This window comes from Gasterosteus aculeatus, chromosome 10, assembly GCF_964276395.1.
Source record: "Gasterosteus aculeatus chromosome 10, fGasAcu3.hap1.1, whole genome shotgun sequence".
In the NCBI taxonomy this organism is placed as follows: Eukaryota; Metazoa; Chordata; class Actinopteri; order Perciformes; family Gasterosteidae; genus Gasterosteus; species Gasterosteus aculeatus.
The window spans coordinates 13054714-13080273 of NC_135697.1; the positions used below are offsets into that span (position 1 = coordinate 13054714).

At 44.4% G+C, this 25560-nt stretch overlaps 1 protein-coding gene across 2 annotated transcripts; it reads right to left on the bottom strand.

Moving 5' to 3' along the window:
- On the bottom strand, nt 1-25451 carry col9a2 (procollagen, type IX, alpha 2). 2 transcript variants are annotated; one of them, XM_078081149.1, is made up of 34 exons: nt 25305-25451; nt 24955-24999; nt 14188-14365; nt 13028-13102; nt 12407-12442; nt 12241-12303; nt 10848-10901; nt 10601-10636; nt 9827-9850; nt 9653-9706; nt 9490-9543; nt 8011-8061; nt 7871-7927; nt 7706-7759; nt 6267-6320; nt 6124-6177; nt 5631-5684; nt 5480-5533; nt 5283-5336; nt 5129-5182; nt 4985-5038; nt 4183-4227; nt 4016-4069; nt 3861-3914; nt 3736-3789; nt 3586-3657; nt 3202-3237; nt 3050-3094; nt 2615-2647; nt 2348-2494; nt 2198-2252; nt 1857-2045; nt 1697-1774; nt 1-1319 (listed from the first exon to the last, which is right to left on the bottom strand). In XM_078081149.1, the coding sequence occupies exons 3-34, from the start codon at nt 14257-14259 to the stop codon at nt 1114-1116; spliced, it is 2076 nt and encodes a 691-aa protein (XP_077937275.1). In that variant the 5' UTR covers nt 14260-14365; nt 24955-24999; nt 25305-25451; the 3' UTR covers nt 1-1113. The 2 variants fall into 2 exon arrangements, with proteins under 2 accessions (XP_077937275.1, XP_077937274.1); XM_078081148.1 differs by lacking the exons at nt 24955-24999; nt 25305-25451 and having other exon boundaries at nt 14188-15469.
- Between the last annotated feature and the right edge of the window lie 109 nt (nt 25452-25560).

A 25560-nucleotide genomic window follows, 5' to 3' on the forward strand; every position in this document is an offset into this window, starting at 1 on the left:
TTTTGGAAACATTTTTGGGGGACTTTATTAACATGCATAAATTCATACTATAGATTTCAAATGGGAGAAAGTAGGAGAAAGGAGATAAAACAAACTTGTTTCCATGCCGCACTTGATACAGAAGAGCATTGGATGTGATGTTATTCTTTATTGGTTCGGGTTGACCTGAGTAGCCGAAAAAGGACCCTAACAGATGATTATATTAACAATAAATAGCTTCAGTTGATCAAAAAATAAAAATGGCTAGCACCCTGTAGAAAATTGACAGTGGCATAGGAAGCACATTCGGGCTGATTGTCTTGAAGTTACATCCTTTTAATACTGAATTCAGTAACACAGGACCTTTTGGTGCATATCATAACCCCTTTTTTCTACACAATAATCAACACACATTTACAAAGATTTACAGCATTGCATTGTGGGAGATGGGAGTGCCCATCTGGGTATGCTGTTGCCAGGCAACAATCGGACAAGATCAAGCCGGTTGTTTTCTAAAATGGGATTTAGGTAAAGGGGTGAAGAGTAGTGTTGGTGTGTGGGGAGGTTTAATATACATTTGGTAAATAAAGGACTTGAAAGCTTACAGATACATTTTACAGTACGGTGTGTCACTTTCAATCATTTATTGGGCTTTTTTGTACACTTATGCCATCACGAGAGACGGCTCAAGAGAAGCGGGGCAATTTAACGTCAAAATATTGCATATGTAAAACCAAAGTGACCACGGTGTAAAAGTACCTTTCACCCTGCTTGGTTTTCATCTCCTCCCAGCTCATCGGTGATGGGAAACGGGGGGATGCGATATAAATCTGATGCTAGAACAGGGTTGGGATATTAGCATGGGACAGACACTGACATCACCCAAAAAAAACGCTACAGCACTCAGAAGGATGTGGGTGAGAGCTGCTGTTGTCATGGCGATATGGGGGTGCTTGAGATCCGAGTATGTCCCCACCAGTCAAAACCTCCGGGTGGCAGTTTCAGAAGGGGGCGCTGTCATTATTATTGTCCCCTAACCTTCGTTCTCAATGGTTTCTTATAGAGAAGAGTGGCGTCACGCCTTCAATCATTCCCTCTCTCTCCCAGTTGAGCCGCTGATGGACAGCCAGGTCTCTAAACATTAGGTCCTTTGATTCTTCCCGCCTCCTGTAATCTTGGGGATGTGTATGCCGACGCAGCTAAACACATTGCCGCCTCGCAGTAGCCGGGGAGACCTGTCAAACCCGCCGCACCGGGGTAACCAGCTTCTCCGGCTGATCCCTGGGGCCCCGTCTCGCCGTGCCTACCGTTACGAGCCACACCATCCAAACCAGCAGGACCTGTGGAAGGGGAGGGTTCGACATTGGACTTGATTAATAGCACTAACGTTTATGTTGGGGGCATCTCTCCTAACCCCACCTTGGATTACACATGTGTACTGTGTGTGTGTGTGTGTGTGTGTGTGTGTGTGTGTGTGTGTGTGTGTTTGTGCGCACAGAGGAGAGTAAGTGTGTTTCCCAGTGTTTGAATTAGCATGTACTGTTGCAATCCCATTCTATTCTGATTCAAGAGCATCTCTTAAATGACTAGAGTTAATGATGCTTTTAAAATGCATCGAAGCAGACTCCCCTGTGGCAAAAGCTGTAATGCCTTCAATTTCTTGTTTAGTAGTATTTTCTCTTTTATATTCCACTTAGGTATAGGTTTTATCTCTTACCTTGTATTCCTGGGGGTCCTGGTGGACCCGGGTGGGGGTTACCAGGATCGCCCCTGTCTCCCTTTGCCCCTCGCTTTCCTGGAGAAAACAACAACAGGGTGTTCTCAGATGCAGCCTAAAAACCGACCCTTTCAAACGTGTATTCATTATATATTTCCACCTTTAAGTCCCGTGTTTCCAATCTGTCCAGATCCCCCAATCATGCCAGGAACGCCACGGGCACCAGGTAAGCCATGCGGCCCCTGCGGGCCGGCTGACCCCGGAGGTCCGGGGGGGCCAGGAGGCCCCATTACACCTGCTCCGCCAAGCACAGCCCTCTTGGCGCTCACTGCCACAGCAGCTAGCCTCTCTGTTCCGGAGGAGACAGCATCACTATTTTTGATTAAATTACCTTTGATAATGGGAAGTGATTGCTCAGGAGATAAAAGTAGCTTTGTGAAATGGAATAATAGAATCTCCCTTCGAAACATCAAAGGGGAACATTGAGGTCTAGTCGCTTACCCTGCAACATCTTCAAGACCACTTCAATGATATGCTGGTCAGACGTATCGCGTCCCTGGATGAAAGAAGAGCAGACTGAGCAAAGAGACGGCAACTAACCAAAAGCATTAGTCAACATCGGTCCGTGCGCAGAGAGTGAACGGGACTCACTGACGGCCCCTGAATGCCCGGCATGCCGGGTACTCCTCGCTCTCCATTGAGTCCCCTGGGCCCGGGCAGTCCTGGGGGTCCCACGTCGCCGGGTTTACCCGGGTCACCGGTTGGTCCATTGTGTCCGGGGTCACCCCTAATGCCTTGCTGCAAAGAGAGGAGCATTACTGAGGGGAGGATATTCAGAGGCAGATGACATTTTTTTTAAAAAGGTAAGAAACAAATTCATCCAGAAATAATCAGGTTTCCACAACGGCTCAACCTCACCTGTCCTTTGGGCCCCGGTTCACCAGACAAACCCTGTCGCAGCAAACAGACACATTGTCAATTTCGCAGTCATCACCGTCATCTATCATTTCTGCCTCAGAGACAACCGTTGAGCAAGAATTCAAGAATGAATATGGAAAAAATGCTGCTTCAAAAGAGCCAACATGCATCATTGCCTCACTGTCATGTAAATAGCTCATTTGCCATCTTGACGACAATGGGGATTTGTATGCAAATTCAAAAACAGACTTTGTCTCCGTCTTAACTTCGGTGCGGCTGCAACATTTTCTACCATATATCACTTGCTTTGCTTTGATGCCTTCAGAGCCCCATGTTACAACCGTCTCGTCTAAATCCAGAAAGTTTTAGTATTCCGTAGACTTTTGTATTTCTTTACAAAACAAAAGTCTCTAAACAGCTCTTGTGCGGTTTTACCTTTTCACCTTTCTCGCCAGCCAATCCCTCAACACCGGGGTCACCCTAGAAGAGATGCAAGATAAAGAGTGTAGAAAACATTTCTTTGCATTGGAATGGAAATACACCATCATGAGATGCATTCAATCCGGCTAAAAATGACTGCAACTCACATCGTCTCCTTTTGACCCCACTTTTCCTTGGAAGCCCTGGAAAGACATATTTTGAGTATAATTCTAATCTTGCTAAAAATAACAACCAAATGTTGATTCAAGCCAGGGACACCGCATATCACAAAGAAAGATGTCTCAATTTTAAAAAAGTAAGATTAGGATGCTCACATTATCATTTATATTGCTCGCTTCATTCAGTGATTTACTATGTATTGCTGTGACTTATGTTGATGGGTAAACACTGCCCCCAATGGACAAGTATGGGGAACTAAATATAATATAACTATAAAATGTTCTTGAATGTAGACAGGGATGCTCATGTTTTCATACAATTACAATTAATTGGTTACACACACACACGCACACACACACACACACACAAACCTTGTCTCCCTTTGTGCCGCTAAGACCCTGTGCACCTGGAACACCGATAGGTCCTCTCTCTCCTTTGTTTCCCTGTTAGGACATTGGACTTGAATTCATATAGGAAAGTAGCTGCAGAAGAGCTAAAGACAAATTCAAGAATAAACTTACAGGCTTGCCGACAATTCCCTGTGGCCCAACTCCTCCTCTTTGGCCTCTGTCCCCCTACAGCAGTAAGACAAATGTTAGAATCCCTTCATACACACTGCTTCCATGTGCTAATTCTGGATTTGTACCTTAGGCCCAGGAACTCCTTCCATACCGGCCACACCAGGAAGACCAGGCTCACCCTAGGGGCATCCAGTTAAAAGGGCAATGATTCACCCTGCTACACAATAGAATAACAACAATTGGAGTACTTGAAATCATGTATGTTTTGTGTGCGTGTTACCAGATGTCCGGGGGCACCAGTCATGCCAACGTGACCCCGAGGTCCAGGCTCTCCCTGACAAGAGTAATCATCAAAAAGAAAAAGTTACATGTTAAAAAAAATGCAAACCAGGAGGATCAGTTCAAAAAGTAATAAAACTCAATGAAACGTGATATTTAACGGCCTACCTTAGCTCCAGCTCCACCTTTTGGTCCTGGGCTGCCTGGCAATCCCTGCAGACAGAATAAACCGGACTGAAAATTGCTTTGGAAAAAATGATCTGAAACGGGGGGTTTTCATAACGATGTCCAGTTTCTTTCATAGTTTGGAATACAGACAATGAACCTGAAAATGCAACCAGTAAATGCATGTGGATGTACAAAGTATGCAAGTGCTGGATATGGGTGGCAATAATGATGATACCTAATATAATTATGGCCATGAAAACAGGCCGAGTTGCTGTGACGGCTTCTGGGAATTTACCTAGCAGCAGGTTTCCTTGCAGTGATTCTGTGTGTGTGTGCGTGTGAGATGGCATAGCACAGCATAACGCAGGGTAAGTTATGGTGTTTAAGTTTGCAGCGGGGTTGGTGTTACTGCAATGAGCATACAGAAAAGTGTGCATCTCATGCTCCATTACCCATTAGTTAGAATGACACCCACACAGACCTAACCACACACAAAAGTACACACCCTATACCCACTGGTCTGATTGTGATAAATCACCCGCGGTGGGAGGGTGAATGCTATTTCAAGGTGGTTAAAATTCTAAAACAGCGTGGGTCACAGGGTCACTGTTGTCTGGATGACTGCCCAGAAAATAAAAGATGCCCAAATTTACAGGCTGCTTAACGCTGTTTTCTCCCTGTCTCGGTACCGGCTTTGTTGAATGAAGGAGGATACCAGATTGACCCCAAACGTGTTCTGAGTGACAACAAGCCTTTATAAAAACAGGCTTATTTGCATGTGCAACATTGACGGATCACTCACCGCTGCTCCCTGAGGACCAGGAGGACCAGGCATCCCGGCCTGGCCGGGGCCGCCCTGCAAAAAAAAAAAAAAAAAAGAGAAAGAAATTGTCAAATTTTGTTGCAATTCCAGTTTCTCATCATTATCGTGGCTGGTAACCCTTACCTTGATCCCTGGAATACCAGGCGTACCATCTTTTCCATCAATACCCGGCAGACCCTGAAAAAGCCAGTGGATGAGTGAGTGGACTTAATTTGGCACACTCTCTGAACACCACTGCGACTGTGTGGTGCATTAACAAAATTGTCTTTTCGCTCACATTCTCTCCCTTTTTGCCAACCGCACCCTGTGGGCCCTGGATACCTCGGCCGCCCTGCAGGAAAGAAAAAAAAAAAGATAAAAAACAACAACGTTGATGTATTTTCAATGCCCAAATTTTCAATTTAAAGTTACGAGAAATGTACCATCTGTCTTTGGAGATACACTTCAATGGAAAACACAAAGAGAGTCACCTACTTTGTCTCCCTTGTCTCCTGCGTCTCCGGGCGGTCCCTTAGGCCCCTCCTCACCCTACACATAATGGAGAGATACTTTGAGTAGCTCAGGCGTTACATTGAAACAGGTATTCCTGAAGTGAGTAGCCACATCTGTCTGTGCGTGTTCTTACGGGAGGTCCAGGGATTCCCACGGGTCCGCTGATGCCCTTGTAACCCCGAGGCCCCTATCGGGAAACAAAATCATCAATCACTTCACATCAGAGAGGATGCGACGTCATGGTAGTCTACCATTCATTGCGATAAAGGGGTTATTAGCGCTTAACTCACTTCACTAATTGGAGCTACCCAGAACGCCAGCAGCTCTTTCTTTGGCATTAAGCCCGGGGCGCTAACTTGGCTAACGCGGCCGACGTTAACAGTAAGACGGATGGCTACAGCGGATCATTAACTACAAATGGAGGCACCGTAGACCCAGACAACCTCAACTCATTAGAGGAGGGAAGAGATTTCTGTTAGCATCATTTCCATATGTCCCCATTGCTGGTAATGGATGGTGTTTGCATAGTGGGGGGCAGGTTCTGGATGTGCCTCCTTGTGCTCCTCTAAGAATGAGATCACCCATGGACTTGTGGAGAACAAGATCAAAAAAAGCTTGGTACTCACTGCTTCTGCTTTAGGTCCCATCATGCCTGGATAACCTCTCAGACCCATTGGACCCTTAGAGGGAAGCAGCGGAAAACAGGTTTGGATGGACACCAGATGCTACAATACTAATACAATACTGGAAAGTAGAATTCTCTGTATACCGGAGGTCCTGGGATGCCCTGTTCCCCAGAGATGCCCACTTCTCCCTTTGGACCCTGATGGAGGACAGGAAAACACAAGCTGGTTACTTATTCTCTTTCTGTGCTGCTCTGAGTTCTGATATTTGGTACAAGTTAGTCTATGTCCGAACTGCGCTGTGACCGTTGTAACGTTAGACGGTTCTGGAAAAGCTTGTAGCAATCCAGCTTAAGCTAGTTAGCCAGCTAAAGAACGGTCAAACACCAGCAAGAAGAAGCTGGTCTAATAATCACCTACAACAGTTCAAACTAGTTTATTTGTGTTTTTAAAAGGAATGGTTGAACATTTTGAGAAAACACTCAAATGGCTTTTTGCCAAGAGCTAGGTGAGAGGATTTCTGGTTCTTAAATTGCTCGTGACTGGTGGTGATTAGCTTAGATTTGCAGAAAGAGAAGGTAACAACGGTTTTAAAAAAGGGCCTACAAACTTCTCTGAATCGTCTTAACTAACTCTAACAAACGATACGGTGTGTTTTATTTCTCAGTAATTGTCCACCAGGGCAAAGACAACCACCCAATGGAGCAAGAGCCGGCTAATGTGTTACAGCAAAGTTGTGGTTCCTGTATTCTTATTTGTCTACAAATGTAACAAATGGGTTAGCCATTTTCCTTCACCGGTACAGGAGGCCATTCTGACTCAGTCCCCTTATCTGTTTCTCATTTGGTGAGCCAGAGCTTTGCAAGAACAGCTTGCAAATAGATCTTTGAAAATAAAAAATATAACAATGCTTTTTGGAGCTGATTGCATTCATTCACATAAGTGCTCTCATTCACTACCCTCACCATCTTGCCATGAGGCCAGTAATACCAATGAGAAACAAAGCTCGTGTCACTGGCCAGTTTAAGCTGCTCTTTTCCTATTTTCAGCGTTCTAAAAACGCATTAATGCTGGTCTTGCTACGATAGAGCACATTTATCATAGATGGGATCTGCTTTTTTTTTCCAGAGCCACACCGAAGAGCAACCTTGAGTAAAAGCCGGATCTTTCGGAAATGCCCGTCTGACTTGCCGGTGCGTTTTGGGTGTCTAACGCACCTCGTGTGAGAAGATCACAGGCTAATTCCTGGCGCCTGGTTCGACTCTCACTTGGAGCCCGCTGTGTGCTCATTAGATGTGCTTAATGCGGCAAGGTGAGAGGGCTCTCACCTGACTATCATCCGTTCCTTGGTGTACCTGGCTCTTCACCACCCCTTTCATCTAGCGCTGCATGCTGACTGTAGGGCACGGGCCGGGCCTGACTAATCGCAGCCAAGATTAGTGCCAGTCCTGTGGCTCTGGGGGGCTTCATTAAAGCTAATCCTCACCTCTGCTGGTCCTGAATGGTGGCTGAGTGTGCAACACGTACACGTACGGGTGTGTGAGTGCATGTGTGAATCGGTTCCACCCGCGATTGTGCAGCTCACCGTTTTTCCTATGCTGCCGGGCTCTCCGAGAACACCAGCCCGTCCTTTGTGTCCCTGAAGGGCAGCAATGAGTCAGCGGCGTGTTATGAAATGTTGTTATGCAACACAATCATTGATACTGGAAAACCTGTGCTTATTCCTTCAGGGGAATTGCCAACTCCTCACCTTAACTCCCTGCAGTCCCTGGGGCCCTTTAGGTCCCGCCGGACAGTTAAGAGGACACTGACGTAAAGAAGGAAACAAATGGGTTACGAAAAACGAAGTGGTGTCAGGTTTGTAATAACGTGGATGTCATTGGGTCTCACCTGGAAGTCTGCACTGCCCTCTTCTCCACCAATGAACTTCCCTGGAGGACCCTAGATGGACAGATACGCGGATTAGAGGCAGATTGATGAAGAAAGTCACCTGGTCACAGTTTCCTTTGCGCCCATGAGCTGAGCCAGCATTTGCTTTCTCCCTCCACATGTCCTTCTCTCTGTTTATGGATCGTGTTAGGTAGTCCAGTAGCTGAAGAGGGCTGATGTATCCCCCCTGCAGTCAGATGAGACAGCCCACTGATCTAATGGGGGTTTATTTATCCTAGGATAGCACTAAAGCTAAACAAAGACACTCCCCTGGGTTCGGGAACATCAGTCTCCATGAAGACACACCCCTCCTTGGAACCACTCAAGAGATGCACACAGGGGACTACATGCACCGTGGGGAAGAGAGACATGAAAGCGTAGCGCTCAAAAGCAGTTTGTGGCACTTCAGCACTTGCTGTGTGTTGGAACCTGCCCGAGCAGCAGGGAGCTCTGGCTGTGCGAGACGCTTTGTTATCGTACAGTGCATTCTAAAAGCACGTTAATGGCTGCTTGTTTTGAAGAACATCCACATAGGATCAGCGGAAGTGATGTAGTGATGTAACAATGAATTGCCCTTCAATGTTTTAAGTAAACTGCAAATAGATTCTGGTGCTACGTGGTTCATGGAGTCCATTGAGCTTCTGGTTGCTCATTTGTCTCGCTCTTTTTTTAAGCCAATGTCACATCTCACTGAAGGTCTTCAAATATGACACGATTTACAGTGACATCTTCTCTACGGATGAAGTTTGAGTTTATCCAAGCAGCAGCAGAGTTTTAATCACCGTGAATGCATCAGCCAAGAATAGCTTATTGCAGATATATTAGCATCGTTGCGTCTACCGATACAAGAAGGAATCACAGCAGAGATATGCCAAAGATAATTTGAACACCAGAGGGAAAATTACAGGTTTATTTGTGATGCTATAAAATGCTCCACAGAGCACACTAAACCTTCATCAAAGAATGCTCATCAAATATGTTTATTTTTGTAAAATAATGAATTGGCCTATATATGGTTTTCAAAATCTAATAAACTCTCAAATAATACTAGTGCTGTTGATGCTGCCCAATCATTTTTATATCCAATTAAGTGTGTTGAGTTTCAAGACAGTAACTTGGACTGTGGCTCAGAATATTCAGCAGAGAATATTTCAGAGAAACATATAGTCGGGTAATACATATGTGCCAGTCATTTACTGTGCAAGGTTAATGGACCCTGAAAAGATTGTGCGCTTGATACGGTGGGGAAAAAAAGTTGTAGTTGTTCTCAGATTGTGTACAAGGTGCTGTACAAAGAATACTCCTGTTAGTTTATTCATCCCGACTTTAACTACGCTATACTTCAAAGCTCTCCAACCTCTCATTTTAACACCAACACCATCTTTGTTCCTTTAAAAATCAGAGAGATCAGAGGACAATCAGTCTTTGGCCGACACTTACTGGCTTGCCAGGAGGCCCAGGAAGTCCTGGAGGTCCAGGTGATCCCGCGCTACCCTACATGAAGCAGAAGAGAAGGCAAGAAGGTAAAAGTTCTGGTAGCTTGTGACCTGCACATGAGATATCTGCATGAAGGCAGTATAATAACCCGTAGACGGGTTGCTACCTTTGGACCAGATAGTCCAATTTCCCCGGGAAGACCAATTGGGCCTGGAGTGCCCTAGACGGAGGGACAAAGGGAGTAAGTACAAACAATGCAGGGACTTCCCAGCAGCCACAAATTGATTCCCACACCTCAAAGCCATTAAGCGATAAGTTAAGTAACCAGTAAGCTACTTACAGATAGTCCCGGAAGGCCAGGTCCCTGCGTGGACAGAAGAGACGAGGGGTTAAACTCCCGTATGACAAGTGGAACCAATCCGTCAAAGTATCAATTAACATTTGTGAAAGCCAATTAATAATGGCAGCAGTAATTCATTAATGCTGATGTACAGTGTCGAAGCGCAGCACAAACAGTGCTCCAGAAGGGCAAATACACAGAACGCAATCAGTTTTATGTTTGCCCCGACTCCGAATTAATTATAAACAAAGTAATTAAATCAGTAAGCCGTCTTGGAGGAAGAACAGCCCACAGGGCGGGATCTCCAGTCCAATGCAGCATGAGGCAGCTTGGAGCAGGGCCCCTAAACAGGATGCCTGTTAATGCTAAACAAGGGACTTAACTAATACTGCTGAATTCAAGCATGACATTGAATGACTCAGGACTTAGTTTGTAGGATGCTGTGTGATAAGACGGACGCTGAGCACCATCTAGTGGCAGTGGACTGTATTACAGACGATGTGCTGGCACATATATGCACAACGTTTACGTACGAGGCACGTATTTAACTCATTTAACGCATTTCTATTTCATGCCATTTCTACATCTTTACTTAATACAAAAAACACTTACAATCTTGTAAAATATGTTGCAATGAAGAACAAATACGTAAATAACAGTACTTCAACAATGAATCTGGGTATTTCCCCAAACACTATTGCAACACACATTCTTTAAAAATGTAAGATTTTCACTCATCATACTTAATAGTTGAACAATAAATAGATTTCTTACAGGAGGTCCAGGCTCGCCAGCTGGTCCAGGTTTACCCTGCAGGCCACAGAGAACAACAACAATGTAACTCCAGTGGTGACACAACTAGAGGACAGTGTCCTCAGTTACTCATTCCCTTGTAAACAGGGTTAACGGTCATGCTCAACATCAATGTCACAAGAAGTCCGACCCAGAGACGTCTTTCTTGTGAGAGTGACACCTGTTAGATATAAAAGCTCAGGTTTTCTCCCGTGGATTAGGTACTTGCCTTCGGGCCGGCGCTCCCGACGGGACCTCGATCGCCCTTTGCTCCAATCAAACCCTGGAGACGGACGGAAGGACGTGTTAATAAGACGATATGCTCCAGATGTATATAGAGTTTGAAATGGAAAAGGCAAAAAAAGAACATTGAAATGACATGAAAGAGGTTGAAAAGTGAACTAATCAGTTAAATTCACCTTACATTTCAGCTAATTACTCATTTGATCGAAGCTGACACTGTTCTTCTGTAATTAGGAAAACAACCAGAGATTGAGATTCCAGGGCGGATTACTGGCTAAATCTCAAAGGAATGCATGTGGGTGCATGGGTTTGCGTGCTTCTGTTAGCATGTGACCAAAAGGCACATCCTAACAGCTAAGCGTGAAGCAGCAACGGAGGTTGCACCACAACTGCACTGATATAAGGTTAATCAAAGCTAGATCATTTGTATTTATCACAGTTGTATAAGAATGGCATGAATGGGTTTGCCGTGAAGTGTATCAACCTCCTAGAATGTCTCATCGCCAAAGCTATTAGTTCAGACTTGCACGGTACATTTCTATCGCTCAAAATGTAAAATAAGCCTAAAAATGGTAAATTCCGAAACTCTCTATCAAACCAATAGACCAGAGAATCAGGATCCAAGACACTGAATATAGAAATAACTTTGTACAGTAAGTTATGTCCAGTAGCTTCTATGATTTGTCAGTAAGCACCTGCAGAAGTGGACTCTGAGTTTTTATTGTCTTAATGAACTTGAATGCCTCCAAGTACTAAATCTGCAGTGGTTTAACTCATAAGCCCACAAAGCAGGTCCAAATGAAAGTCCGAAACACAAATGTTTTTCCCAAAACTCTCAGTGCAGATATGTGTTGTCATGCGTGGAATGGCACTACGAGTGATACAACACAATGTATGTGCTTCCTAGCTAGCTTTTCGTTGTCGTTTTATTCATGGTGACCTTTGTGATCCATCGTAATAAAGTCCCACTACATCAATGTTGATGAGTAAATGGGTCACTGTTTTCTTGTAGTAAATTAATAAATAAATGGGTCACTGTTTTCTTAAATTAATTGAATAAATAAATGGGTCACTATTATATTTACTTTTACAATAGAAATCCTCCGAAACTTTTGAATTTGTCAAATAAAAGATATCTGGCGGTCTTTCCAGTTCTGTAAAATCGTGATTCTTTTACAATCGTTGGTATTGCCATTGTTTTTAACCTTTGCATGTCGATTTTTTTCCCCCTCATTTTACTGATTTACCACTAAGCCTCTCCAAACTTTTCTTTAGATCAACAGCTTCTTGGAATTGTATTTTCAGTTTTAAAGCCTTTTCACCCTCCTCACATTCTGTCTCTTTCTCTAAAGCACACAGACACCAGTCAGTTTACTTACATCAATGCCATTCTCTCCTGGTGCTCCATCAGGGCCTGGCTCTCCTGGCTCTCCCTTTAGTCCCTACAATGAAAAACAGACCACTATTCTCACAGGCAATATAGATATCGAGATGAATCAAATGCGAACAGTTTTGTATCAATGAAACAGTCCGGTGGAAACTTACTGGTGGACCCGGGGACCCAGGTGGTCCTTTTTCTCCCTGCAGAGAAACCGATTGGAGATGTTAAACCGTCTGATGTATTTTATCAGTATTTGTGTTGCCATCTTTGCCAGACGCACATGTGCCACATTTCAAACAGTGATTATGCAATGAACATCCTTCTGGTAAATTCTGCCTTAACATCATAACTTTAACATCAGTGACTCAGCAATCGATCAGTCTCAACTCAAAATGCCCATTCGGATTAAGGTGCCTGTTATACTGCCTGTCAGAAGGTGGTACGCTTTTGGTTTGTTATTAAACGTAAAACTCATTAGCTGATCCAAATAAATCCAACATTCAACCACTTTGGATTGTTTTAGAGGCAGTTTACACACAACCTGTGTGCAGTTAACCCTGAGAGTAGCGCAAATGTATCACATTACTGTGAGACAAACTCCGTATTGAGGCGAGGGTCCCTTCTCAAAGACATCCTCTCACTGCTGGGAACAGAGCTCTTTTGTGCCAATGTGTTTTCATTCGTGCGGCCCTCTGCTGGTAAGACTCCAGTACTGCAGCGCAGTGCGCAGTTGGTATTTCTCCAGCACAATGACGGCCTTTGTGACAAATCTGCAGGATACTCACATCGATGCCGTCTGACCCGGGAGTGCCGGAGGGGCCTGGTGGGCCGGCTTGGCCCTGAGGTCCAGGTGGACCCCTCTGAAACACAGGCAGGAATATGGTTTTGAGACGGCCAAGTAACGTCAAAGAGTCTCACAGTGGGTTATACATTGCAATGAGCATCATGGTCACTTAATAAGGTGTAACAGCAAAAGGAACAATTGATGAGTAAAAGTAAATAAGTGAATGTTGTCTTGTTTTAGATAAATAAACAATAAAATATTTTTTAGCTAACTTGTGATGTGAAGCAGGAGGAAACTATATTGAGTCGTTCAATTCAAGGTTGCTGCGTTATCGGGAAAGCATCAAACACACAAAAAAGAACCAAAACAAGGAAACAACAAAAGGAATGTGGAGGAATGTGGAAGATGGTGTCACGAGACTGGCACTGTTTACTCCAAAGACCCCCACTTGACCCCCCCGCCATCCACACATCCCATTGTCCGCTCAGCCGGTGTTGAATACGTCCTCGGAGGATCCGTCAGTCCATCAGATGATCAGAGCCAATGTTGAATCCAACTTTGAGTTCTTCCACAGCTGAAATGTGGAAAGGTGATAATCCAAAAGAGTGAACCTCTGTGGGTGTCCAGTAGATCGCATGTAGGTGTCTGTTTGAACAGTGAACAAGTGTCGGTGGACACAGTGTGTGCATGCTGCAGGCCGTGTGTGTGTGTGTCACATTGATTTCCATCTCTGCCATGGCCACGAAAAAAAAAAGATCAACGGTTACCTTCAATCTTGATTCATAAAAACCGTCTTGCCGCACTAAACAAAGAACCAAGATTGCAAAACCCTCGCCTTCAGAAGCACCCTCCTGTTAAAACTTCAAAACAGCCGAGTCCTCACACGATGAGCATACAAAGTCCACAGATGATCCGTAAAGTCCGGTGTCATTTTGTCTCCATCATTGTAGCTCTTTCTTTTATGTGCTATGAAGCCAGATCATCATCACATTTAATCACTTCATCGAACACCAACACAGAACGCAACTTTGAAAATCACCTCAAGGCATCTCGTCCCCAGCGGCCCTTCCCAGGGGCCCCGAATCCCAGACCGAACCCAAGTATGAAAAGAGGCTAAGCCTGAAGAGTAGCAGGTCTCGAGGTCCCCTGTCTCTCACTCACCACTTGGGCCAGCGCCAGGCACAGGGTCTGCAGTATCACCCAGGTCTTCAGCACGGCAGAGAGAGCAGCCATGGTCCCTCTCCCCTGTCGGTCTCTCCTCGGTTCACCGAATCCACTCTGCTCTCTCCCTTACTCCTCTCCAGGCCGGCGCTGAGCAGAACTGGTGGAGCAGAGCTGTCTGAGAAACAGGGGGGGGTCTCAGCCTCCAAAAAAAGGAAAGAAAAAGAAATCCACTCAGGAGGAAGGAGAGAGCCGAGGTTGGAGAGGGAAGAGGACAGAGAAAGAGGTGTAGTCCTGCCCCACAGCGGGCCTCTACTGCTGCACCCATCAACAGTGTGGGAACCACACACACACACACACACACACACACACACCTATAAACATCTCAGAATTCACATTCAATTTGGGGGGAGAGGGAACTCACAGGCAGCTTTGATTGGTTGAATTTTTAGCATATTAGGTACCTAGTTGTGAAGCCGAATCGGGACGAGCAGCGATCGAGCTCCTCCCAAAAGCTGCAGGAGTGGATCAATGAAGAAACCTCGAGCACCTAAACACAGGCCTTTACGCAAATGTCATGCCTTTGTTTCTGTCGCTCTCTGCCAATCCGTCTTGCTGTAGTTTTTCTCCTCTCACCCTGAAGCTATAATTTACATATAACTGTAAATATCAGCAAACAATTACTTCATGGACAAGTAAGGATAGTAAATAATCCATCTTTATGTTTTTCAGTCATTAGTGACATCTATTGGTCATCTTGCTGAGTGCATGTTAGTGCCTGTTGGTTACTGTAAACCAGAGTAATAAACAAGACGAGTGGAAATGGAAATAGTGACCCCTACTGTGCAGACATTGTATTACACCAAACAGGGCAATAACCATTAAGCCCACAGGATGGCAGCAAATAGGCATTAACAAGTCTGCAGAGCAGCTAGGTTGCTATGGAGGCCTTCACTGCTACAACTTGGGATAATACATTTGATCTCATGGATGATGAAGACAAAACTGAAGATGCTAAGAGATGCATTTATTAGCAAATTGAGATTTATTGCATGCAACAAGGAATCTCAGCAGACCCCATTAAATGAATTTGGAAACCGGCTCAGTGGTGGCTTTTGTATTGGATTTGTAATGCGCAATATCACCTGCATCCATCACACTAACTGAAATTGCTCGGCCCTTTTTCATACTCTGCCCACAATGATTAACTATTAACTGTTGCATGGTGAACATTTATTTTCAGCTCATATTTATTAATACAGGGATTGCAAATTAAATAATTCAAATGAAACGTACAGACACATGGCTTGGTTATAAACAGTATTGTGTGTATTCGATATCTTTTTGCAATTATTTACAACAACCTCAAAATGAGTTTTCTAAGCAAAGCGCCGGTGTTGAAATAAATAAACTGGGTGTTTTTGTCTTGTTTGAAAGAGAACCGAAAATCCAAATGACCTAATAGCATTTTTCTTGTAATACTCATGGGTCACTTTCCTCAAGCAAATAAAAAATAAAATCAAGAACAAACTTGATTTGGACCCCAAGAACCATTTGATGGCGTATGTTAAGAAACATAAAAATGTGATTGATTTTAAAGTTTTGAACCTGTATGACATTATACAAATTTCAATAATATATACTATTATTATTATATTATACCATTATATATTATACTATTCTGTATGTACTGTTGGGATGGTGGAGTTCATTTGGATCGCCTTGTGTGATGCCCGATAACTAATCGCACACCTTTTTGGGCAATTCACTTTGTGTGACTTATTTGAGAAGTTGGATACATCACTAGAATACCAGAGAGTGGAATCAGTATTTTCATCTCTTGGCAAAGAAGTAAAGAAGCACGTTTCCCAGAATGTTGAACTACAGTTTTTAACAATTCCATCAGGTCCCCTTCAGTGAACACAAGCACGCAAATTGCATTTCAGGCAACTGTCTGATTCTCATCTACTGAGCCCGACTTACTCACGCTGGGCTGCTGTTGAAGATAATGCGACAGGGAACCAATTCTTATTTGAATTTCAGGATATTGAGAGATCAAATTCTTGGGAATCTACGACACATCTATGACAAAAAATAAATAAATAAATAATTGTGGCGCAGATCTTCTCACGGGTGAAAAACCAAAACGAATCATCATCACTCAGCTGTTGTATTTCTCATTACTGACAATTCCCCCGACTCCTCAAACTTCGAAAAACAGACAAGAAAAACATTGTCCTCGCCCAATTTCTCTCAGTCCCTTTCGATCTGTCTCAGTCTCTTTCTCCCCGCTCATGTTTAAATTCCCGGGGGGGGAAAATGACTTAAGTGCTACTTTTCCAAATGAAAGCAATCGCATCTTGTTCCACGAGTTGATAGCATACTTATCGCAGCTTAGCGAGAGGCAACCTGCCTCCCAAATTCAACCAATAAAGACAAAACCAGAGCAGAGCAACAGAGAAAAGACGTGCTCGCGCATTTAAGCGGCCGCTAATGAAGACATGGCGTGTGACCAGGGGTGGGGCGGGGGGGTCGGGGGTTTCTGTGCCGGTATTCGGCTCGCCGCTCCCACTTTTCCTGAGAAAGACCCGTTTCACACAGACTGGCCGCTCATTCCTTCTCTAATAAGACACCTGAGGGAGGAGAATGGAAGTCATCAGTAAAGTCTGAAGCGAGGACAAGAAGGCGCGCACACAAACACACACACACACACACACACACACACACACACACACACACACACCACACGGCGATGACAGGCAGGGTAAATATTATTCTTCAGTGCAGGTGTGAGGAGTAGCGGCAAAGTGATAACACAGGAGGCCATTAACAGCCCAGCAGGGTTTTGAAGGCTGACCCCCGGGGGGCCGCACGGTGTCAAGCCCTCCGCTTAAAATGCATAGTTTACAGTCAGCGCAGAGGGGGGAGAGGTACGCGCTGACAGACTGATGATATGCAGACAAGAGGGTATTAGTCCGTCTGGTATGAAACATTTATTGGGGGGGGGGGGTTGGTTGTTTTTTTCGCTCCGTTCGGCCGGGGAGGACGGAGCTTCTTTTTGACGCGTTAAATGATTCAGCAAACCTCAGCAGATAAAGAGCGAACGGCGAAGTTCGTTTAAAAAGGGAGCGCGTGCGTGACAGCGATGAATGCTCGGACGTGCCCGCCTCCATCTTTGTTCCATATGGCTTCATCCTTGACAGCGGTTTGAAAGCTCAGACCGACTTCTTCAGCGCCACATCCGGCTTCTCGCCGAGACTTGAACGCGGCGCCCGCGGCACCAGCTGGACGGGGACAACTGGCCCGGAGGCACGAGCGCTGAATGCTGCGAGGCCACAAAAAACGCACCGTTTAGCCGCCACTGACCCCAGTTTAATCCAGGTGAGCGGTTCCCAAGCAACAAACACCACATCAAAGCTCCCAGCTGCGTCTCACCACCATCAAAGCTAAGGGATGAGGGTGTGGGGGGGAGAAGATCCCTATGAATTGCTTTAATGTGTCACACTGGCTTACACGGATATTTCATGCTCTGACATTATTATTGTTATAAACTATCTTAGTGGTTTACCTGCCTCCCTTGAATTTGATGGAACTTTTCAGGCGATGGGTTTATTTTTTCAGCAAACAGAACTTATTAAATAAGAAGTATGGTAACAGCTCTGAAGTTTTTAATCAATTTAAAAAAAATCTTTGGACAGAACAGAGTTGGCTATTTGCTACTGCTTGTACTCGGTTCAATTATACTAAGCTTGTATCGGCTTTCAACACTTATTTCGTTTCTATGGTTTTTCTACACTCAGGTTTTCCAATGAAAGCAAATTCTAGCAAAAAAAATAGTTGCCAAGTCTGCAACACTCACAGCCCTCTCTTCATGTTCGCCATGAAATCATCGCTTCATGTTCTCCATGAAAACCATTCCCGCAAATTCATCGCTATGAACGTACACAGACGTGGCTCCAGTTAAAGCTCAGCTGTCCAGAATGCAGCTTGTGGGAAAATCCACAGACGTGCATTGACTGCAAAGTGGAAACGAGGCTCATGCATTGATACAAAAGCTAAATAACGGAGTGCTGTCCAATATTATTTTTTTTAAAAGCCCTGGATGCCAAATTAGCCGAGACAACCGAATAGAGATTGTGAACAAACCAGCTCTTTGCCCCACACATGATCCCAAAATATGACTCAAAGGGGAGACACCCGGATTCAGCTGTGTCTCTGGAGTCTCTAACGTGTGTACGTGGAACCCAAAGGGGTTTAATCGCACAAAAACGGTGTATTATATTCTTCAAAGCTACTAAAAGTCTGATGTCACTGTGGTAAAGTGGTCATGTGACATGAAAAGTGGCACGACGATTTCATGCAGAAAAGAAATATCTTTAGCTTTAGATTTTGAAACGCTTCATCCTTTGAATTTAAACATGCCAGAGTTTTGTTTTTGAAATATTACTCAATAAAGATGCATTAATAAATAAATAATAGATAAATAAATAATAAACAATGGCGCAAATGATTCAAATTGATGTCAAAATAATGAGTTATCAAAAAAAAAAAACTTTCACCAACAAATCCATAGAAATTTATTTAATTGTTAATTGTTTTGATTCGACTTTTAAGTCTTACTGCCCTCACCTAACCTAATTTTAGGGAGTTTTCGGTAAATGGTTATAAAAACGAACTTTACTTCACCTGCCCGGCAACAAGCAGCAGACGGAAGGAGCCTCAGTCTGACTAATAATGGAGAGAAGCATGTTTGGACATTCTGTCATAAGAATAGGAATAAAATTAAACTTTGTAGAGCCATAGAAATGAGGAATACGTTGTTTTCTACGTGCAATGTAAGCCAAGACTAAGCTATGTTGGATCAGTGCTTTATTGATGTCTCGTATAACATCCCTCAAAGAAAATGTAATAAATGATAAACTTGGGACTCAATTTCTATATTAGTTATAAAATACAAAGTTGTTAAACACCAACGACGTATCGTAATTACATCTGGATGGTCCATTTGAACTGTTTCAGAGAAGAGTAGTTAGAAATAGCGCCTGCTGTGACATTCCAGCATCAGCTCTGAATTGGATGAAGCACAGAATAAAAGATGATTTATTTTTTACAAGTTCTTATTCATATTGCATCAGTCATCCTCTTTTTATTTGCCTTGTGAAGAATAAGTGATCCGGGACGGTTGAGGTAGTCGCTTGAATGTACCAGGGCACCAATTCTACACAAACCAGAAAGGTGAACTAGAGGACACACGGAACAGTTGTCAGGGGAATAAACACCGTAAAATTTCGGACAAACATTCATGCTGCACTTCATTTCAACCGTGCATCAGGTGACTATGTGCAGACGAATTATTTGTTAGACACTACAGACGCTCAACCTGAGCAGACGGTTGGTAAACACAAAGGCACATTTAACTACTTAAAGGACGGATCATTCTTCAGGAAAAATTATCTTCCACACACACGATAATAACATTGGGAAACACTGTATCGTTACACATATGGAGAGCAGGACCGAAAGGCTTTCTTAGTGTGAAGCGGGTTCTGTTTTTGTCACCTGAAACCAATAGGAATAGTTCAAATGAACCGACCGCCTACGTGTGTGTGTGTGTGTGTGTGTGTGTGTGTGTGTGTAGACAAGCCGGCCAATGGAAGGACAGAAGGTTCTGATTTACTCATCTGGACTCAATGCAACTCCTCTGGTGAGTTCCATGTAATTTATGAATTAGGAATGGTTACTTTGTAACCTTAGATTTAGTGCTCTTCTGTCAAATAGGGCACAGTTTGAAACAATCAAGAAAAGATTGAGCTCCTAACCTCACATTGTGACAGGCGCACCTGGTCAAACACACACACGTAACGTACGTTACACTTTTCCCCCGATCTGCAAACTCCATGCTGACGCTGTGTGGCGTTCGAGTCCTCGGTAGAACGCATTAAAATATTTTATGAGCAGAAAGAATTAAGATCATTCCCAAAATAACACACTCGAGCACATTCAGGGTCCTGAGTAACACCAGATGCTTCACCACTGGCAGACGTTCTGAGGCGGACTTTTCTTGCGCTGATGAAAAAGGTTTCCAGGCGAGACAGAACTACTTTAGTTCCCCGCTTACTGAGGTACAATGATAAAACTAACCATAATAACTACAAAGAATCTAATGTTTAATTGTGAGAACAGGAAGCACAACCCTTCTTGTCGGTTTGATTTTTTTCCCAGGTTTCAATGAAACAAACCAGCTGTAACATTCCCATCATCTCCTCCTCCCCCCTTCGCCCGGACTCCTCTGTGAAGGACTCTAACCCCCGTCCCTCGGGCCGATCTCGCGCGATAAGGACCAGCGGACCACTGTGGCTTCTTGTCCTCTCATGCGCAAGCAAATGCTTCCTCCTTTGGACTGTGTGAACTCGCTCGATTCTTTACTTGTCTTCGTTATCTCTGACCGTTCCCCCTTTCCTGTCCCCTATCCAGCTCCATCAATCTCTTTATCTTCCACCTCTTTCATCCCTTGTTATTCCTCCCGCTCTTCACAACAACACCCAACCGTCAGCGCTCTCGCAGTACGTATTTATCACTGACATGTCGGTGAGCGTCACCACACCTTTACTTCTGGTGTTTACTCGAACACCTCCATCAGAGCTGGCACTTCCTCCACATAAAAGGTGGTGTACAGGCCACTGAATGGCATGGGACAACATCTAAACGTCCTGCTGCGCGGTAAATGTGACGAAGTTAAGGAAAAATGTCCTCTACATTGAGAAGAACAAGAGAACAAAAAAGGTACAATTTATATTCAAGGAGCACTTTGATGTTTTCTTGATTGTCACACAAAGAAACCCAATTGTATGAGATTTCATTCTCTTTCTACTTTATACAATTTCACGTCAGCTTAATTTCACAAGAGGGACAATTCGTCATGGACCAAAAAAAGAGATTGATATTATGATAGAAGCTTGTCATCGTGCATTCAGCGCTGATAAGCTACAGAAGGTTTAACAGCATATTGGATGATGATTGAACCTGATACATATGATTACAATGACCCACATTAACGTGTTGTGTGATAGTGTTTTTCAGCCCACAAAAGCTTGTAATCATAAGACGTTTTGACTTCTTTTCTTTGCCCTCCAGCAAATGCAGACTGACTTCCAAAACAACACGGGACCTACAATTGAATTCGGAAGCAGTGTTGAAATTGGGGTTTTAGTCCGTGCTAAGTCTAAACGGGCCATCGGTGTCTTTTTAATATTGTTCGGTTGCCACTTTGCCAGAGCTAACTCTGTGGCGAGGGAACACGCGACGAGCGAATGAGAAGGGAATCGGAGCACACGCACAGAATCACACACGGCCGCTGTGTCACAGTCAGAGCCCGGTGCTTATCAGCATTGGAGGGATCGCAAGCTCTCCCTCATCACCATCAATCCGTCTAAATGACTCCGTCTCTCCGTTGCTGCCGCAGCTGTAGCTCTCCTTTTTTTTATGTTCTCCAAGGCTCACTCGCTTCCTAGCTCTCAACTTTTAATTCCTTCGTTTACTGATCGGCTCGTGGTTGTTTCTTTTCCACTTTCCTCACCTTCACACGCACGTCTGACCTTCTCCCCCCTCGATGAAGCCTAATGGGAACGGATGAAGCGTTATGATCATAATCCACACGCCTAATTTGTTCCAAAGACAAAAAAGTGTTTGTGTCAGATGATCAGCGTTTGTGCAGACATCCTTGAAGAGAGTACATGCTTATTGCCATTGCATGCTAATAAAAAAAAATGACAACCCAAGGATCATCATTCTCTGTAAACCGGATGCTGTAAGATGTAGCACTGCCATAAAGGCGACGCAGGCATTTTCCACCACGTCGCCTAACATTGGGATACATATAAGAGAGTTTTTCATCCATCTCACAGGCTTTAGCTAGAGTGCTCTCCAGTGGAGGAGGTAAAATGAGATGGATATAGTAATAGACAGAGAGATGAAACTTGGCTCCGAGCTGCATCTTTGAAACACCTTCACGATTAATTTGATCCACATCAAAATATGGCAAATGCCAAATCCAATGATGTTTGAGAAAAAACATTTTGCTTAAAAACATTGAGTACAGTGTGTCCCCTTTATTGATAGAGAAGGCCTGCTCAAACTTTATTGTCATGCCCCCTCGTCGGCCATCGTATGGTCCATCCACCACACCCCCCCACACCGTCGGTCAGATTGTCAGCGCCACCCCTCACTATGATTTTAATGGTCCGGCCTGCTTTTGATCAAAGTGAGCAGTACCTGGCCAGAACCTGAAATGAAGCTCTGATCAGTGACCAGGTCACCGCCTTGAATGTAGGTGTGCACACGCACACACACACACACGATGCCCCCGGGGTGAAAAGTTTCAAAGTAACTTCAGCCAGGTGCTAATGTCAGGAAACGGAAGTGGACTACCAAGTGTGTGAGGGGTCAGAGGTCATGTTGCATGTGTTTTAAATCAAACCTAAGGTAAGACATGCAAAGCATTCAGAGTTTCTCTGGTTCTCTCTCACACACACACACTGACGCTGATAGCCCATTCGTTTCCCCAAAACATGCAGCATGTTGACTTGACTTGGAACGTAGACGTCTTTAGTCACCAGGGGGGACTTCCTGATCCTCTGCACACAACGAAGGAAATGCAAAAGCAGCTGGGGAACAGCAGCTGCTTCCAATATGCGTTTCATCCATAAAATTGTATTACCTAATCCCACTGCACAACAAGAGCCTCCTAATCACACACACACAGCATTTTGAAAAATCCCATGCGAAGCACATTACGGCCCAGCCTTTACAGTTGCATCACGTGTGAAGACACCAGAAACCTTCTAAACAGAGGGGAGGAAGAGACATGTTGAAGGAGCAAAGGTGATATGAACTGGAATTAAAACCGCTTGCGGCTCGTTCGTCGGCATCCTCACCGAGCCGCTCAACCCCTTCGGTTAAAATGCTACACGCAGCAGGAAGCAACAGCACGCTCCATTACAGTGTTCATCTGCCCATTTCTTTAATTCATTAAGCCCAAGCAAGGAACCGGCGATGTTTTACAAGAGACATCTTGCTATGAATAATGGACTCTGGGCTGTGTAACCGGCAGCTCTCACACAGCACACTGTATGTGACACAGACGGATAGGAATTGCAATTTAAATGGGTGGTGGGGGAGAGAGAGAGAGAGAGAACCGGGACGTTTTGTGGAGAAGTGGATCAAATGTGGAAGGTGGATGAGGATCTGGACCTGCTTAATGTTTTGTTTTTACGAGGGCTGTTAAACTGTATTTGTAGAGCGGTTGGCAGGCGGAACAGAACATCGCGCCGACTGCTGCATTCTCACAACTCTCTACGTTTTTACACACAGGCCGAACGCTGGAATATGACTGAGGCGCCGCGATTTCCTCAAGTAGCCCGACTCATTTGACAATGCTGTTATTTTCTCTGTCAGCATCGACCTCAGTCACTTGCAAACAACTACATGGTCTTCATCTGGGGTCTATGTTTATTTGCCAGCGAAGGAGTCCCGCTCCTTAAGAGGAGCCCGGTAGCATTCGCACGCAGGTCAGGGGAGGTAAAACGATCCTGTGTGGAGAAGCAGGAACACAAACCGTTCTATTTGTTTCGTCTCTATGGAAATTAATGAGTGTCATGTACACAATCAAAAGACTCCACGGATGAATCGGTCTCCGTTGGCATTCAAGCTCAAGTTCCCTCCAACGCCACGGAGTCCGTTCTCCGTCTCTCACTGTGGAGCTTTGTTTATTCTGGAGCCGCTAGGTTTGTAATTACGTCGTCTTCAAGCATCTTTGTCGGAGGGATTTGACCCGCGAGGCGTTTTGATTTAGCTTCGCTGCGTGTCTTCGATGAACATGACCTGTAACGGGACTCGTCTCACTCGCTGGTTCGTCAAGACGCGGTTCATTCAAGTTCATGTTATTGTCACTCTGAATTAATGGAGCTAAACTTTGTTTTCTCTTCAGAACAGCTCTCCCGGGCCCTCGGTTGCTTCGATACCTTTTCCTCCCAGAAACAGCATGAGGGAGGCAGTAAAGCTATGCTAACGTTGTCATCATTGTTATCACAATTATCATTGGACAGTGTAACAAGCTGCTGTGAGCTATGTAGACATTTCTCACATTTACGGGCCTGGAATAAAAAAATAAAAATAAAAAAAGGTATGTTGAGTATTTGGGGTTTGAAAGGATGAACTTTTAAGGGGGATTGTGGGGCACTTGTGTTCCCTCTCTGGTGCTTCCACCCTGCCCAGGAGGACGGTTTGGATTTTCGGAGAGACGTGGAGTGGAGTGAAGAGGATTTCGGCAGAGTGAAAACTTTCGGCAAGTTTGGAATCAAAAACAAAGTGCACGAAACTTGTGTTTTTTTTCCAGCATTTCTTAATGCTATTTAAAAGAAAACCATTGGTCTTTATGTTTTTGTTAGACTGTTGTCACTTGCATTGCTCTTTTCTCAGGGGACAGGGTTGGATGACAAGCGAGGAGGAAACCCAGTCGCTATATCCGGACCAAAGGGAGAGGGGGCTGAATGTCACCTTCCCAATCCAGCGACAGCATTGATTCAGGGCCTTCAGGGAGCTAGTGGGGAAATACCTCGGCCTGACAGGAGACTAAACAAAAAAACAACAAGTCTTCCCTTGGGGGAGCGTTCAACAGTATGAATTTACGGGCACCAGGCTATCTTTGTTTTATAGGGCAGAAAAGGTTTTATTCTTTGAAATACACAATTCAATAAATAAAGCACTTACTCTTTAATATGAAAGGTTTCCTTCCTTTAAGTTCCTGTGAAAAACCTGGAAAAAAAGGAAAAGGCTGATGACCGATGGGAAGATATAACTTGTTAAGAGCAATTTAAACATTTTTTAAAGGCAGTTGACAGCAAGGCCATGTATGTATACACATCTCTTGTGATAGGGCCAGCTAATCCCTTTCAGTAAACATCCCAGTATAAGTCAATGCAAAAAGAATAAGCTATTACAACTTCACACAATGCATTATTTTCCCCGTTTACATTCACTTCCTCTTTGTGTGTCATCACCGCAGTCCTGTGTGCGACGTTAACTTTCACACGGCAAAGTGCTTCATGTCCCTTACTCACGTATCTGTCCGTGCTGGATTATGTCCCCGTTAATTTAAAAAGCGAGCATGGGAAGCTAAACATGGCGTTAGCACGTAGCTAACTAGCTAGCTGAATCTCCCGGATGCTCGTGGTCGCGCTTGCTGTTAAAACGGCGACTCTCGTGCTGGTGAGAGTGCGGCGAAGGGCCGGTCTTAAGCTTAAGGCAAGGCAAGGCAAGGCAAGGCAATTTTATTTGTATAGCACTTTTCATACACAAGGCAGACTCAAAGTGCTT